The 18,639-nt window shown below is 36.5% G+C and overlaps 1 protein-coding gene across 3 annotated transcripts in view; it reads left to right on the forward strand.

Annotated features, from left to right (window-relative positions):
• Positions 1-18,639, forward strand: part of VPS8 (VPS8 subunit of CORVET complex) — a 288,065-nt gene that overhangs the window by 189,012 nt on the left and 80,414 nt on the right. For all 3 annotated transcript variants that reach the window (XM_059920698.1, XM_059920699.1, XM_059920700.1), the window contains 3 exons: positions 8,732-8,812; positions 10,400-10,569; positions 13,522-13,687. In XM_059920698.1, coding sequence (XP_059776681.1) covers positions 8,732-8,812; positions 10,400-10,569; positions 13,522-13,687 — 417 coding nt within the window. The remainder of the gene's footprint in view (positions 1-8,731; positions 8,813-10,399; positions 10,570-13,521; positions 13,688-18,639) is intronic.

The following is an 18,639-nucleotide window of genomic DNA, read 5'->3' on the forward strand; positions in this document are numbered from 1 at the left end:
TGACAAAATTGAACATCCATTCATGATAAAAACTCTCATCAGAATTGGCGTAGAGGGACTTTCCTGGTGATGCAGTGGTTAAGAATCCACCTGCCAATGCAGGGGATATGGGTTCGATCCCTGGTCCGGGAAGATCCTACATGCCACGGAGCATCTAAGCTCATGTGCCATAACTACTGATCCTGCGCTCTAGAGCCCGCAAGCCACAACTACTGAGCCCGCATGCCACAACTACTGAAGCCCACATGCTCTAGGGCCCACGTGCCACAACTACTGAGCCCGCGTCCTGCAAGTACTGAAGCCCACGTGTCTAGAGCCCGTGCTCCACAACAAGAGAAGCCACTGCAATGAGAAGCTCGCGCACCAAAACAAAGATTAGCCCCCGCTCGCCACAACTAGAGAAAGCCTGCGCACAGCAACGAAGACCCAACGCAGCCAAAAAAAAAAGAAAAGGTGTAGAGGGAACATATCTCAACATAATAAAAGCCATATATGACGAACTAACAGCTAACATCATACTCACTGGTGAAAAGCTGAAAGCCTTTCCTCTAAAACTGGGGACAAGACAAGGATGCCCACTCTTGCCACTTGCATTTAATATAGTATTGGAAGTCCTAGCCACAGCAGTCAGATAAGAAAAAGAAATGTCTTTTAGACATCCAAATTGGAAGGAAAGAAGTAAAACTGTCACAATTTGCAGATAACATGGTACTATATATATATATATAAAGCCCTAAAGTCTCTACCCAAAAAACATTAGAACTAGTAATGAATTCAGTAAAGTTTCAGGATACAAGATTAATATACAGAAATCTTTCACTTTTCTATGCACTAATAGTGACCTATCAGAAAAAGAAAGCCAAAAAAATAATCCCATATAAAATTGCATCCTTAATTTCTCTTTCTGATCTTTCATTGTTAATGTATAGGAATGCAAGAGATTTCTATGTATTAATTTTGTATCCTGTGACTGAGCTAAATTCATTGATTAGCTCTAGTAGTGTTCTGGTGGCATCTTTAGGATTTTCTATATATAGTATCATGTCTTCTGCAAACAGTGACAGTTTTATTTATTCTTTGCCATTTTGGATTCCTTTTATTTCTTTTTCTTCTCTGATTGCCATGGCTAGGACTTCCAAAATTATATTGAATAACAGTGACAAGAGTGAGCACCCTTGTCTTGTCTTGTTCCTGATCTCAGAAGAAATGCTTTCAGTTTTTCACCATTGAGAATAATGTTTGCTGTGGGTTTGTCATATATGGCCTTTATTATGTTGAGTAAGTTCCCTCTATGCCCACTTTCTGGAGAGTTTTTGTCATAAATGGGTGTTGAATTTTGTCAAAACCTTTCTCTGCATCTCTTGAGATGATCATATGGTTTTTATTCTTCAATTTGTTAATATGGTGTATCACATTGATTGATTTGCATACACTGAAGAATCCTTGCGTCCCTGGGACAAATCCCACTTGATCATGGTGTATGATCCTTTTAATGTGTTGTTGGATTTGGTTTGCTAGTATTTTGAGGATTTTTGCATCTGTGTTCATCAGTGATATTGGCCTGTAATTTTCTATTTTTGTGATATCTTTGTCTGGTTTTGGTATCAGGGTGATGGTGGCCTCGTAAAATGAGTTTGGGAGTGTTCCTCCCTCTGCAATTTTTTGGAAAAGTTTGAGAAGGATAGGTGTTAGTTCTTCTCTAAATATTTGGTAGAATTCTCCTGTGAAGCCATCTGGTCCTGGAGTTTTGTTTGTTGAAAGATTTTTAATCACAGTTTCAATTTCATTACTTATGAGTTATCTGTGCATAATTCAAAAAGGCACATGCACAGCAATGTTCATTGCAGCACTATTTACAGTAGTCAGGACATGGAAGCAACCTAAATGTCCAATGACAGATGAATGGATAAAGAAGATGTGACACATATATACAATGGAATATTACTCAGCCATAAAAAGGAACGAAATTGGGTCATTTGTGGAGACATGGATGGACCTAGAGACTGTCATACAGGGTGAAGTAAGTCAGAAAGAGAAAAACAAATATCGTATATTAATGCATATATGTGGAATCTGAAAAAATTGGTATAGTCGCTCTTATTTACAAAGCAGAAATAGAGACACAGATGTAGAGAACAAACGTATGGATACCAAGGGGGAAAGGAGGAGGTGGGATGAGTTGGGAGATTGGATTGACATATATACACTATTGATACTATGTATAAAATAGATAACTAACGAGAACCTACTGTATAGCACAGGGAACTTCACTCAGTGCTCTGTGGTGACCTAACTGGGAAGGAAATCCAAAAAAGAAGGGATATATGTATATGCATAGCTGATTCACTTTGCTGTAGAGTAGAAACTAACACGACATTGTAAAGCAACTATACTCCAATAAAAATTAAAAAATAAATAAATAAAATTACATCAAAAAGAATAAAATATCTAAGAATAAACTTAACCAAGGTGAAAGACCTTATACTCTGAAAAATATAAAACATTGATGAAGGAAATTGAAGAGGATACAAAGAAATGCAAGGATACCCTGTGTTCTTGGATTATAAGAATTAATATTGTTTAAATGTCCATACTACCCAAAGTAACCTACAGATTTAGTGCAGTCCCTGTCAAAATACCTACAACATTTCTAAAAAAATTAATTTTATTTATTTATTTATTGGCTGCACTGGGTCTTTATTGCTGCATGCGGGCTTTCTCTAGTTGCAGCGAGTGGCAGCTACTCTTTGTTGTGCGCAGGCTTCTCACTGCGGTGGCTTCTCTTGTTGCAGAGCACAGGCTCTAGGCACGCGGGCTTCAGTAGTTGTGACACACGAGCTCAGTAGTTGTGGCTCATGGGCTCTAGAGCACAGGCTCAGTGGTTGTGGCGCACGGGCTTAGTTGCTCCACGGCATGTGGGATCTTCCTGGACCAGGGCTCGAACCCATTTCCCCTGCGTTGGCAGGCAGATTCCTAACCACTGCACCACCAGGGAAGTCCCACCCACAACGTTTTTCACAGAACTAGAACAAATAATTCTAAAATTTATTTGGAACCACAAAAGACCCCAAATTGCCAAAGCAATCTTGAGAAAAAATCAAAGCTGGAGGTGTCGCGCTCCCAGACTTCAGACTATACTGCAAAGCTGCAGTAATCAAAACAGTGTGATACTGGCACAAAAACAGATGTATGGATAAGTAGAACAGAATAGAGAATCCAGAAATAAACCCACGCAACTACAGTCAATTAATCCACGACAAAGGAGACAATAATATACAGTGGAGGAAAGACAGTCTACTCAATGGTGCTGTGAAAAATGGCCAGCTACATGTAAAAGAATGAGATTAAAACATTTCCTCCTCATACCATATACAAAAATAAACTCAAAATGGATTAAAGACATAAATGTAAGACCCGAAACCATAAAACTTCTAGCAGAGAACATAGGTAGAACAGAACACTTTTTGACAAAAATCTGAACAATGTTATTTTGGATCTGTCTCCTAAGGCAAAGAAATAAAAGCAAAAATTAAAAAATGGGACCTAATTAAACTTAAAAGCTTTTCCACAGCAAAGGAAACCATCAACAAAAGTAAGTACAGACTTTCTTTTTTTTGACTCTCACCGTCACATAGGCTTGCCCCTCTAGACGTGAGTTCCGTGAAAGCAGGGACCAGGTCTACTTGTTTGCTGCTTTATCTCCACCACCTAGCACAGTGCTTGGAACATAGTATATACTCAGTAAATATTAGTTGGCTCAACCACCTAATGTCTCTGAGTAGTCCTCTGCAGTTTATAAAGCACTTTTGTGTTCTTTATCTCCTTTATCTCTGTGTACATTATGCTGGGGAAGTAGTGGTATCCTTGTGGTTCTCAAGAGGAAAGTGGCCTTCAAATAATTAAATAATTTGCCCAGTTATTAAGTGGGAACATTAACCTAGGTCTTCTAACTCCAAACTTTCGGCCTTCTGTACCTAACACCAACCATAGTGTTTTTCATATCTACCTCACTTTATCAGGTCCCTTGGGGAGAAGATATTTAGATGCTCATTTATTTAGATGCATAATTGCTCAGATATTTACAGTTTTTCCAGAAGAGATATTCACCTGATAAGAGGTTCTCAAAGATCTTCCTGACCTCTAAATATTTATTCAAACTGATACTTGGGACCTGAATTATACAGGTTTCTTTCAGGAACATTAGGTGATAAGTTAATATTTTTAAGGGACCATATTTATGTTATACTCATTCTGTCTTCACTGCTGGCTCTTACGGATCTTCGCTCTATGGAGAAAGTAACGTTTGGCTTCTGAGAAGCTACTCATGACTGTTATACGGAGGGAATTAATACAGACAAATGATTTATATGCTAACCTGCTGTGGGCATTATTCATATTTTAAAGTAATGCTTGATTAGTAAAAATTTTAATTTTATAACAAACCGCATACATGATACAATAAGTATCAGAAAGCAATAGGGATATTGCCATTTGCAACAACTTGGATGGACCTAGAGAATATTACACTTAGTGAAGTGAGTCAGACAGAGAAAGACAAATACTGTATGATATCACTCATATGTGAGATTCTAAAAAAATAATACAAATGAATCTACATACAAATCAGAAACAGACTCACAGACATAGAAAACAAGCTTATGGTTACCAAAGGGGAGAGAGGAGGGGAGAGGGACAAATTAGGAGTATGGGATTAACAGATATAAACTACTATATATAAAATGGATAAACAAAATGGATTTACTGTATGGCATGGGAAATTATATTCAATATCTTATAATAACCTATAATGGAATATAATCAGAAAAAAATAACTGAATCACTATGCTATGCACCTGAAACTAACACAGTATTTTAAATCAACTACACTTCAATTTAAAAGAAAGAAAACAATGGGGAAAAGAGTGCTCATCACATGTTTTTATAATGTGCTTTTTAAAAAACAAGTTTATTTGAAGTACCTAAATGTGCTCTTCTTTTGTAGTTTACGAACAAGTTAAAGAGAAGCCTCAGCAGTTATTTATTGCTGAAGAATCCAGCTGACATATTTGGAAAATAATTTGAAAAGCTAGTGGATTGTGTACATGCTGTGCCAGAAGCCTTGAGCTCCCTTTTGCGTTGTATAATTTATATGTTGTCCCAGCATGAGGTTATTTTCATGATTTTGCTTTTAAAGTATGCATATTAAAGTGAAATGTACTGATATAAATATAGACATGACCTATAAAGATTTCTTCCTTTTCCCAGAATTTAACATTTTCAAGACCTCTTTATTCCCCAAACCACCCTGTTATAAACAAGTGACAGAAGTTTTCTGTGCTAGAGCTATGTTAATGTGTATTGTGTATGTGTGGACGTGTTAGAATAGCTATTACAACGTTTTTATAATGAAGTATTACACTCTCCATTGATACTTTGAGAAGTAAATGTATTTACTAAGAGCTTGACCAAAAGCATAATTGAGTGTAAGTTCAGAAGCATTAACATGGTTCTATTTTTATGCAAAGAAAATTTAAAGATTATCTTGTGAGTATATGGCCTGAGTTGTTCTGGTAGAGTTAGTCTGAGATATCTGTAGTCTTGTCTTTTGCAAATGCTCTGCACATGTTTCACAGGTATCTTTAGCTTAGTGAAACAGATTTCCCCAGTAAATTTAAGTGATCTGTTCAAGCCCAAAGTAAACTTGTTAATTAGTAAACAAATGTGTAGTTATTCTCTACCTTTGGTTTTTTCAGCATAACCTCAGCATCAGGGACCAGGAACCTATGGCAGATAATCTGGTGCTGCTCTTGACCAGCTAAAAGTACTGCAAACTGATCTTATTTAGAAACCGCATCTATCCAGTCTTTAAGAAACAACATCAGAGCATAGAAGAGAGAAAAAAAAAGCAAATCCTAAGACTATGTTGTAACAAGTGCAGGAACGCAAATTTCTTCTCACATTTCTGAACCTGTCTCCTAAGTTTTTCTTGCTCCACAGTCTTTTTTTTTTTTTTTCTTAACATCTGAACTCACAGTTACTGTACCAAGATTTTAATAATCCTTACTCCCTAATAAGTAACCAGAAATGTTACCCATACTTTCCAGCATACATTAGTTTATCATTTAGTTATTCATATTTGTTACTCATCTAGTAAACATTAATTTATTATTTAGTTTATTAGTTTATGTGTCCATCCTTGGGAGACCAGTGTAGTGTTATTTAAAAACATAGTTTCTGAAGTGCCTAGATTCAAATCCCAGCTTATCTGCTTAATAGTGTTGCGTTCTTAGAGAATTTTACCTAACCTTTCTGAGCCTGAATTTCTTCATTTATAAATGTTCTGGAAGGAATTCAGTGATGTGGTATATATAAAATACTTAGCATTGTACTTGGTGTGTGCTACGCAGTTAATAAATAGCAGCTACTTTTATCATTACTGTGTAGTTGGATTCCCCTATTTAGCATGGAAGAGACATTTATGTCATATATAGCCTCACGTTACAGTAAATTAATAGACTTGACATACATATTTATTAGCAAATTTTTATAATTCCCAGCCTAGCCAAAGGTGCAGTAAAATGGGCGCACAAATGTGCTGATGGAGATAAAAATTGCATAATACAACTTTTTGGTAGAGCAATTACGCACTACAGTTGACCTTGAACAACGTGGGAGTTAGGGACACTGACCCCCCTGCTCAGTCGAAAATCCATGTATAACTTTTGACTCCCCCAAAACTTAACTACTAATAGCCTACTGTTGACTGGAAGCTTTACCAGTAACATAAACAGTCGATTAACACATATTTTGTACATTATATGTATTGTTACTGTATTCTTGTAATAAAGTAAGCTAGAGAAAAGAAAATGTTATTCAAAAAATCATAAAGAAGAGAAATGCATTTACAGTACTGTACTGTATTTATCAATAGCCTAAGTTTACATCATCTGTTTACAAGATGAATTGTCTGTAGTACCTACATCAATATTATATGAGACAAAACTCCGTTGATACTATATGTATTACTAACACTAGACATTAAAAATGAAAAGATAATGTGAAAAAAATTCACATTTACAGGTATGACAATTCATGCATTGTGATAACAAAGAAGCAGCAATGTGATTGCCTCATGGTAGCCTAGTGTAATCAATATGGTTGCTTCATAGTAGCCTAGCCAATACACTAATGAATGAATTGTTATAAAATTTTTATGGCATTAAAATTTTTAATGATATTATAGTCATATTCATAATACAGTATTGGAACATTGTTAATTTTTTTTTAAAAACATCCTACCTGTGATGATAGGCTGATACACAGTTTCTCCAATTACAGGAGAGACAGAGAGGGAGAGGGGCATACTATACAGTAATGTAATTCTTTAAAAGCAAAGTTATAAAACAGTAAGAAAACTAACAGATTATTAATTTTATATTAAATATCACTCACCTTATGCCTGTGTAAGAATAGATTAGTATCTACATATATGTTATGCATTCACGACAACCCTAACTTTTTCTTAATTTTTTCGATATTTCTTGGCTACATGGTTCACCTGTGAGTTTTTTCATATTGTTGCAAATCTCAAAAAGTTTTTCCTATATACTTATTGGAAGAAATCTGCATATAAGTGGACCTGCTCACTTATAACCCATGTTATTCAAGGGTGAAGTGTTGATATCAATACCCGTAAAAATACTCTTTGAGTCTGTAATTCATCCCCTTTCTTGAAATCTCCTCTTAAGAAAGACTCAGAGATTCAGACCAAAATTTACAGCCACTAGCATTTGATAATAGTGGGTGGGACTTAAATGTGGAGTATGGGGAGGGAAACTTAAATCCCCGACAACAGAGAATGGTTGAATAACACATGGCATTTTCACATGATTCATACTCTTACTATTACAAAGTATTTGATAATATGGGAAACTGCTCACAACATACTATTAAGAAAAAGAAAGTTACGAAAGTATTATGTGAAATACTCGAATTTTGTACACTAAGAAATACATCCCTCTCTCTACTTCCCCAGAAATAAGACTGGAAGGATATATCTCAAAAAATCAAAAGTGTTTATCTCCAGGTGGTTGGATTTCAGTTCGGTTTTATTTTTGTACACATCAGTGTTTTTCAAATTGTGTACAATAAACAAGTTGGCATACTTCATATGAAAAGCAATGGAGGGAAGATTGGGTGTCTAGGTATCTGTTGTTTATCAGTAGTGACTTTATTGAGAAAAGCTTTGGAAAACTGAAAGTTGCTTGGATTCAGAAACTCATCTCCTAAACTGATGTAACTTAGTTGGTTTGGACCAGGAGGTGGCCAAATGTGGGTCACAGGAGGAGTTGGACAGATTCTGAGTATTCATGAGTACTTTGGTTTTAATGTGGCAGATAAATAAGAGCTCAAAAGGGGATAGGTGATGTTTAATAAGAAGGAGAGGAAGCTTGCTGCAGAAACAAAACCAGAGTGAAATTTAATTAGACTTGCAAAGACGGTTGTTAAGCAAGGGCCTTGGATCATTTAAATTTTATTTATTTTTCCAAAATATTTCTGATGGCCTGAGGAGACCAATGTGCATTTCCAGCAGAAGGTTCATGGAAGAATAAATATTTTGTGACTGTAGACAAAATACTTAAGAGTATTTGGCTTTTTCAGATAACTTGTATTTTAAAGTAATTTTAAAATAGCAAGAATAGAATTATAATTTTTTGCAACTTTTTTCTAGGACCCAGTTTATGGAAAAGGAAAACTTGGAGAAATCCAGGGACTTATTCTGGGAATGTTGGATACCTTTAGCTATGAACAGGTAAGCTACTTTCTATTTCTAAGCCCATTCTAAGGTGGAAAGAAGCTATTCTTTTTTCTTTGCACCTATACTTTTTCTTTAAAAATTACCATCTGTTTAGTGGAAGTTTGATAGATTGAAGTGTATGGCTTTTTAATTTTTAAATTTCTCTTGACCTTAATTAATATATATTTTATATACACATACACATATATTCTGGAATGTGGAAATGCATCAAGTTTGGATTCATTTTATTCTTTTGATTCATTGGCAGTGGGACATACATTTTTTTTTCCAAATGAAAAATATAAGATACTTTCTTGGAAAGTAATGAAATGCAAAGATATAACTCATTGAAAAGGAAACATGAGTATAGAAAAATTGCAAAATAAATTAGTGTTCTTTTAAACATTCTGAAACAGATAATTGCCACTAACCAAAAATGGTCATTAGTCTTCCCTTAACCCAAAACTGCCTATAGCTCTAATTCTCAGTAAGAGCCAGCTTGGTATACAGAATTTTTTCTTCATGTACTTCAAAGTGACTCATGAAGCCACCTAGGAAAAGTGCCACTTAGGCATGTTAGATACACTGTCTACATTTTTGGTAGAAGAAAAAGAAAAATTTGGGTGGTAGAGCTTTTCTTAGGATGTTGTAAGAACTGCAGTTTTGCTAAGTAAGCATAGCCCAAGGAAGCTGATCCCCCTTCAGGCACAGACTCCCTGGTGGCAGAAGGAAAGCTGAATGAAAGACAGAAATTTTTTGTGAACTTTGGAAGAGGAGGAAAAGATGGGGTTGATTGGAAAGAATTAAAACAGACCATTAGAACTGAAAGTTCTGCGTTATAGATAAAGTTAAAGGACCAGGCTGTGTAGCAAGGAGGATGGGCAGTATATCTTCCCCTTTGGGACTGACAGAAAAGAACCCAGCTGCACATTGAAGTAAGTAAACAATAGTTTATAAACACAGAGAGCCTTAAAATGACTTAATGTGATAGCTGTGAAATAACTTTATGTGACTTAATGACAGATGTCACAGTCTTGAGTAGAGTCAAATGGCTTGTAAGTGCTGTTCAGGAAACAGTGATCTCTCTGCCCAAGGGAGATGAAAACTGAGTAATGGCCATTAGCTTTTCCAGTGAAAGGTTACTGTGAAATATCGCCATGGAGGCAGTTTCTATTTAAAACTCAGGGATTTTTTTTTTTATTATTATTTGTTACAACACAACTTTGAGCCATTCAGAGAGAACTCATCATATAAATGTAATAAATAAGTAGATTTGGGTTTATCTAGTCATCTGAAAGCCATCAGTACTGAATTAATCCACAGAATGGCAGAGCACACATTTCTCAGTAGTAACTAGTGACAGCCTTTTAATAATTATTTTGAGAATCTTGATATATGCACTTATCAGTACCCTGCACATTAAAGTTAACCACTTAAGTTTGGGGTGTTCTGATGTTTATTTGATCAGTTTTATGCCTTTATAGTGTATTCCAATTCAATTGTGGTTGAAAATGAAACAAGTGGTATTTTCCACTCATCTCTGTCTCTTTCACTTTATGAACAATTTTTTGTTGGCTTATTTTTTATATTGGTCTTTCATAGACCCTGCTGGAAACAACGACTAGCCTTCTAAACCAAGATCTCCATTGGTCACTGTGTAACCTGAGAGCTTCAGTCACCAGAGGACTGAATCCCAAGCAGGATTACTGCTCTATTTGTTTGCAGCAGTACAGGAGACGCCAAGAAATGGCTGATGAAATTATTGTCTTTAGGTAAGAAAGGGAAGGAAATGTGACACATATGGTGTGTGTGCGTGTATGGTATTGCCAGGCAGAAATACATGTGGACACACAGCCCCAGTCAATCGTTCTGCCAGTGAACAAAACAAAGTTCCTGTCCTTATAGACCTTACATTCTGCGTGGGAGTCAGGAGGAAAGGGTGTTAGGGTGGTCAGGCGGTAAATAAATACAGAGTAATAAGAACTATGGAGAGAAATAAAATACAGGGTAAGAGGATGGAAAGAAGAAGCGTTCAGGGTGAGAGTGCTATTTTAAGACACTGTAATGAGGAAAAATATGTCTAAGGAAGTGACATTTGAGCAGAATGAGAGAGGTAGGAGTGAAGGTTCAGAATATATTTTAAGGGAAGTGTTAACTTTCTGATGTATTAGATGTGAAGTGAGAAGGGAAAACATCTTCGGCCTGAGCTACTGGATGAATGTGGTACCATCCTCTAAGACGAGAAGGAACAGGCGTGAGGAGCTGGGGAAATCAAGAGTCTTGTCTTGGAGATGTTAGGTTTGAGATGCCCTTTTAAACATTCAAGTAGGAATGTCAGGTAGACAGTTATTCTAGTCAGAGACATGTCCTGGAAATATAAATTTAGAAATCATCAGCATGTAAATGATATTTAAAGCCACAGTACAAAGAGAAAGGAAGTTTAGTGCAAAAATGGAAGGTTTGATCTCAGGAGGAGACAGCTCATCCAGAATATATGGATAGAGGCAATATAAGATGGACTCTGGAGCCAGACTTTAAATCTTGAGTTCAAATCCTGGCTCTGCCACTTACTAGCTATGAGACTTTGACAAGTTATTTCATCTCTTTACGTCTTAGTTTCTTCATCTGTAAATTGGGATACCTACTTGATAGGGTTTTGTGAAGATTAAATGAGATAATTTACATAAGACACTTGTAACCATGCTGACATATAGTAAGCACTATATAAGTGTTAGCTTCTATTATTACAGATACAGGAAGATTGGTAGATTTGGTGGTTGGAAGAGGAAGTAGTTTTCATCACACAAACAGCCCATTCATTCAACAAGTATTTATTGAGCACCTACTATATGTCAGGTACTGTTCAAGGGGGTAGGGTACCACATGAACAAAACAAAGGTTCTGCTCTCACGGAGTTTACACTCTAGTAAAAGAGGCAAACAGTTAAGTAAAATGCCAGATAGTGACTAACACGGAAAAAAATAAAACATGTTAAGTGAGATATATAGTGTTTGTGGGGGAAGATATTTTATGAAGTGTGGTCAGGGAAAGCAACACTGTTAAGGTGATTATGGACAGACAATTTAAAAATTAATTAATAAAAAGGTAATAATTACCATGAATAAAATAAAACATGGTATAGAGGAGAGAGAACGTTGGGAGCTACTAATATATAAAGAGTTATTAGGGAAGTTTAAGTAACATTTGAGTAGAGACCTAAAGGAAGTGGCCATGCAATATCAGGGGGAGAGTGCCCCAGACAGAGGATCAACAAGTGCAGAAACCATGATGCATGTGCTAGGCATACTTGATGGGTAGTGAAGGGAGCAGGCTAGTGTTGCCTGAGCAGAGTGAAGGCAAAATATAAGAGATGACTTCAGCGGCTAAATCATGTAGGAACTGGGTCATTATAAAGAGTTAAACTTTTGCTCTGAGATGAAAAGCCATTGGATGTTTTTGAGGATAGCGTTGACCTGAGCTGACCTCTGTCTTAAGGATCACTTTGACTGCCGTGGTGAGAATGGACTGTAGAAAGCCAAGGGTGAAAATAGAATGACCAGTTAAGCTATTGCAGTAATCCAAGTGAGAGATGGCCCAAGATGATTGTAATGAAGTAAGCAGTGGTGGGATTCTGGATATATTCTGAAGGTATAGCTAATAAGATCTATTTATAGTTTGTATATGAGGTGTGAAAGAAAGAATAGTTTTTGGCTTGAGAAACTAGAAGAGTGTAGTTGCCATTATTTAGATGTGGAAGGTTGGATGAGAGCATGCAGTGGGGGTGGAGTGGGGTGGAAATCAAGAATTTGGAGCATGTTAAATTTAAGATGCCTATTAAATATCCATAGTAGAGGTCTTGAGACAGGTAGATGCGGTTGAGGAGAGAAGTCTGGGCTGAAGGTATAAATGTGGCAGTCACCAGGATGGAGGTGGTATTTTAAAGCTATGGAACTGGAAGTAATCACTAAAGGAGCAAGGATGGCTGTAGAAAGAAGAGTATAGAAGAGAAAGACTACAGAAGAGAAAGGATGGATGGATAGATGGATATATATATATATATCTCCATATATATATATATGTGGGGGAGGATAGAGAAAAGGAAGATTATAAAGACTATCAAAGAGAAAAGGATTGATGTCTGAGGTGGTCCAAGATTTCAGGTTGGAGAAATGAGGAGGAATCAGTGAAGATGACTTAGAATTATACTCAACACTCATTTCTGGAAGGCTTATTTGGGAACTTAGTGTATTCAGTAGGGAATTTCTTCATAGGAATAATGTTAGAATTTACTGTAACACTGACATTTTTGTAAATGCTTATTAATCAAATCATGACTCCTGAATTTGATGAGGCAGACCACTCATGTTATTATCAAATTACTTATATAATTATGATTTTCCCCAATTGACTTTTTTTCAAACTGTCTAAAAATGTTTCATAGTTTGAGAAATGAACAGAAGTTCAACTCATCCCCTGGTGGTTTGTAATCAGAGAACTGTGATGCTGTTCGTGCTCATAACTTAAGTGTGCAAATACGTGAGTCTGGATTTTAAAAAAGAGAGGACAGCAACAAGTAAATCCCCTTCCTTGTTTCTTAGCCTATACCCCATCAGTGCATTTCAGCTTATTGGAAATATTTATCACTTTTAAATACACTCTAACACAACTTAGGTTTATGATTTTATGATAATGAAAAGTGTCAATTGGTTGCCTTCATTTTGCAGCTGTGGCCATTTGTATCACTCATTCTGTCTGCAAAGCAAGGAGTGCACTGTAGAAATTGAGGGGCAAACAAGATGGACGTGCTACAAATGCAGCTCAATTAACAAAGTAGGAAAGTTGAGTGAAAATTCATCTGAAGTTAAAAAGGGAAGAATAACCCCATCACAGGTAAGACTTGTTTTCATGGCAAGATGCAGATGGTCTTTTCTTTTCTTTTTTTTTTTCAGATGGTCTTTTCTTAACAGTGTCTTTTAGGCCTGGCCTCACTTTTTTTCAGGTCCTATAGGCCTCAGCAAATTTACTTAATTTGCTGTTTCCTGGTCCTTCCTCTATGCCACCCTATCCTGTAGTTGACCTTAACGTCACATAGTGAAAAGTTGGACCTGTTGCTTTTTTCTCTTTGTTTTATCAGCTTTCAGTGTTAAGTCAAAATCAGACCCAGGGAAAAAAAACCCTGACCTAGCTTCTCCCAGGTAACAGTTCAGAATTTCTACACTCCAGTGATAGGCGTTAGTTTATATATTCATCCAATAGATAATGGAACTGTGTGCCAGGCACTGTGCTAAGTGCTGGGGATACAATTATAGATAGGACATTTGTCTTGTAGAGTTTATGACCAATGAAATTATAAACAGATTTTCAGAAAGTGTTCTTAAGTTCTTTCTGACACTGAATAGTTGGTGTCTTTTCCATCATCAGTTCTGACACCAATTCTGTCAGTTCTTTGGATACCAACTGGATGTCCAGTAATGCAATTAAATTCTGACACTAACCACCAGGAATTAGCGTCAGACTCCACAGGTTTAAAGGTTCATTCCCATAAGACTGTCCTCACTTCAGACACCAGTTACAAATGGGGTGCCCAGATTACATGCTCTTCTATCTGACTTACAAATGTACGGGTCCCCATGACCCATTTCCCCAGGTTTGATAATTCACCAGAACAACTCATAGAACTTAGGAACATACTTTACGTTTACCCATTTATTATAAAGGATACAACTCAGGAATAGCCATATGAAAGAAGTGCATAGGGCAAGGCATGGGGGGAAGAGGGTGCCCAAAGCTTCAGTGCCCTCTCTTGGCATACCATCTTCCCAGTATATCAGTGTGCTCACCAATTCAGAAGTTCCTTGAACCTCAACATTTAGGGTTTTTTATTGGAAGTTTCATTACATAGCCATGATTGATTAAATCACTGGCTGTTGGTGATTAGACTCAATATCTAGCCCCTCTTTCCTCCCCATACATGGGATTGGGGGAAGGACAGGGAGGGGAGAACTGAACGTTCTAACCCTCTAGTCATGGCTTGATCTTTCTGGTGACCAGCTGCCATCCTGAAACTATCTAGGGGTCCCCAGGTACCAGTCATCTCATTAGCATTCAAAAGGCACTCTTTTCACTCAGGAGAGTCCAAGAGTTTTAGGAACTACGAGACAGGAACCAGGGACAAAGACCAAATAATATCTTTTATTATACCACAAGTACTTACAGATGAACTGTGCTGTAAGAGCAGATAATGAGTAGACCTAATCTAGACATGAGAGGTCATGGAAGACTTCCTCAAAATGCCATGTTAGCTGCCTCTGAAGGAAATAAACAAGATAAAGTTTAAGTGCAAGGGTAGGCAGGAGGAGGAGTATTCCAGTCAGGGAAGAATATATAGAATAAACAAAGCATCTCTGCTGGAACTAGGCATTGAGTATGATTGGATCTAGAGGCTGAAAGAATGGTATTAAATGAAATTAGTAGGTAAACAGGGACCATATTAATTATTTTTATGTTTGTGGTAAAGAAACAGGAAGACATTGAAGGGCTTTAAAGAAGGAAAGATATGATCAAAATAGTATTTTTTTTTTCAGAATAGTACTTTTAAAAGAACTGCAGTGCAGAAAATGAATTGAAAGGGAAACAAGAATAGATGTAGGGAGACCAAGAATATTGAAATAATTTTGAGGAAAGGAATGGTAACTTGTACTAGGATGGTGGAAGCTGGGACGGAGAAAAGAATACATATTTGAGATGTGTTTGAGATGAGTACAGAAATCAAAATAATTAATATGGTCCCTGCCTACCTCACTAACTTCATCTCATACCACTGTCTTTCACCTTCTAGATTCAGTTATGCTCAAGTTCTAGTTCTATATACTCTTTTCTGCTTTACAGCAGAGATCCTATATTTGAGAGGTAGAATTATCAGGACTCGGTGATAAATAAATTGGTTGGTGGGGCAGACAAGACAGGGAGGAGTCAAAGATAACACCCAGATTTCTTGTTTAAACACAAATGGATGGTGGTACCAGTTACTGAGATGGAAAACAATGAACAAAGAACGTATTTGGGAATAAGGCAGAGAATTCATTGTTGGAGTTAGAGCTGTCTGCAGGACATACAGATGAACGTAAAGATGTTCAATATGTTTCTGGATTGAAAATTTTATTAGTCATCCAGAATGCTTCCTTGTTTGCATTTAGGAAAGGAAAAACAGGCCCTGTGAGTTCTAGAATCTTTCCAAGCTGAATTCAAATGCAGATGGGGGAATCTTATTTATGCAGATACTTAAGGCTTTACATCTTGGGGCACTTTAGTGTTTTTTCTGTTTCAGTTACATCCTGTTGATAAATAACTTGTGATTACATGTGTATTATTGCCTGGATATTACCAATTAGATGTTTTTCTTTCTTCCTAGATAGTCCTCAGGGGCTAAAATAGACTTTTTTCCTTTTTTAAAAAACACAGTTATATATGCAATTATGTATTTTAATACATAATTTATAAACAGTAAAATTCACTTTCTGCAAGTTTTGGCAACCACCTTTACAATCAAGACATAGAGCAGTATCATCACCTCCCTCAAAAGTCCCCCATAGCTCTTTGTAGTCAGCTTTTTCCTCCACCCTCCAATCCCTGGCAACCACTGATCCATTTGGAGTTAATTTTTAATAGCATGTGAAATAAGATTGAGGTTCTTTCTTTTGCATGTGGCTATCCATTGAATTGCCTTTGTACCTTAGTCAAAAATCAATTGACCATGTATATGTGGGTTTATTTCTAGACTTTCTATTCTGTTCCATTGATCTATGTATCGATCCTTGCTCCAATACTGTGTCTTTATAGTAAATCTGGATATCAGGTAGTGAGTCCTCAAAGTTTGTTCTTCTTTCTAACATTTGGCTATTCTACTTTTCCATATAAATTTAAAAATCAGCCTGTCAATTTCTACAAAAAAAAATCATGCTTGGATTTTATTGGGATTGTGTTGAATATATAGATCAACTGGGGAGAGTTGACATCTTAGTGATATTGAGTCCAATCCATTAACATGGTATAGCTCCAACTTTATTTAAATCTTCTTTGATTCATTTCATCAGTGTTTTATAGTTTTTGGCATATAAATCTTGTGGTAGTTTTGTAAGATTCATTTCTAAGTATTTGATGACTTTTGATGCTATTATGTATTTTACTGTTTTATATTTCTTTCTTTCTTTTTTTTAAATTTGGCTGCATCAGGTCTTAGTTGTGGCACATGGGATCGCCATTGCGGCATGCGGGATCTTTCTGTGCAGTGTGTGGGCTCTTTGTTGTGGCACACGGGCTCCAGAGTGTGCAGGCTCAGTAGTTGTGGCGCTCAGACTCTCTAGTTGTGGTGCATGGGCTCTAGAGCACGTGGGCTCAGTAGTTGCGGTGCGCAGGCTTAGTTGCCCCACGGCATGTGGGATCTTGGTTCCCTGACCAGGGATCGGACCCATGTCCCCTGTATTGGAAGGCAGATTCTTAACCATTGGACCACGAGGGAAGTCCCTGTTTTATATTTCAATTTCTAATTGTTCATTCCTAGAATATAAAAATACAATTTATTTTTGCATGTTGATCTTGTATCTAGTGACCAGTGACCTTACTAGGCTTACTTATTAGTACCAGTACTTTTTTGTAGATTCTTTGGTATTTTATACATAGGCAATCATATCAAATGCAAATAATGCCTGTTTTATTTCTTCCTTTCCAATTTTATACCTTTTATTTCTTTTTCTCGCCTTGTTGCATTGGCCTCCAGTACAGCGTTGAATAGGAATGGTAAAAATAGACATCCTTGTCTTGGTACTGATCGTAGGGAGAAAGTATTCAGTTTTTCATTATTAAGTATAATGTTAACTGTAGGCTTTTTGTGTGTAATCTTTATATCATGTTTAGGAGGTGTCCTTTTATTCCATGTTTTGTTGAGGATTTTTTCCATGAAAGGGTGTTGAATTTTGAAGACATTTATACTACATTGGTTGCCATGTTCCCACATCCCCATACCTCACACAAGAAAGACAGTAATCTGTTTCATTGACTTTCTTCCTGCCTGCTCTCAGAGCATCGAGAAAAGGGAAATTATTTTGAAATTGGATCTATATGTCAAAGACAGCTTTATTTCTGAGGCTATCCCATTCTGCAGGGCAGGAGAGATGACTCAACCTGTTCATTCTTTAGGAAAACCCAAGTGAGATTACTGATCAGATCCTCTTGAAAATCTCTGTTTGATGCTTCCTAATTAATGAAGCAAAATAGAATGAGAACTATCTCGGATTTCTTAAATTTTCCTCTAGCTGTCTGTCTCCTTTGTTTTTCTAGCTAAGATATTGTAAAAAGATCTAGTGGGTTGGTAATGCAAGGAAAGAGAAAATGAAATTTATCAAATACATGCTTTAGATGTGTTTATGCTAATCTTCACAAGTTTAGCTGAAGGAACTGTATGTAGCTCAGAGAGGGAGGGCCAGTATTTGAATTCAAGTTTTTAGAACCGTCATCACCCTCAGTTTTCCTGCCTACAGTCTGTTCTATTTTTAGCATTCTGGCTTTATTGAAACCTGGCAAAGCTGATTTTTAAAATATATCTATACTATGTTCGCTGTGCTAACTTAAGATTTCTTACCATGTATGAGCCATTCACATTTTTAATTGTAAGAGAATTTAAAATGAAAATACTAATTCTATATATGATGGTTTTTATCAAACTTAATTTCATGAAAGTTCTACTTTGCTCTTTTAATTTCCTTTGAAAATCTATCACCCTTGGTTATTAAGTTCCTAACCAGTGCATGGAGAGAAGCAGAGGTATGTGTCCCAGTGACTTCAAA

This window comes from Balaenoptera ricei, chromosome 4, assembly GCF_028023285.1.
Source record: "Balaenoptera ricei isolate mBalRic1 chromosome 4, mBalRic1.hap2, whole genome shotgun sequence".
In the NCBI taxonomy this organism is placed as follows: Eukaryota; Metazoa; Chordata; class Mammalia; order Artiodactyla; family Balaenopteridae; genus Balaenoptera; species Balaenoptera ricei.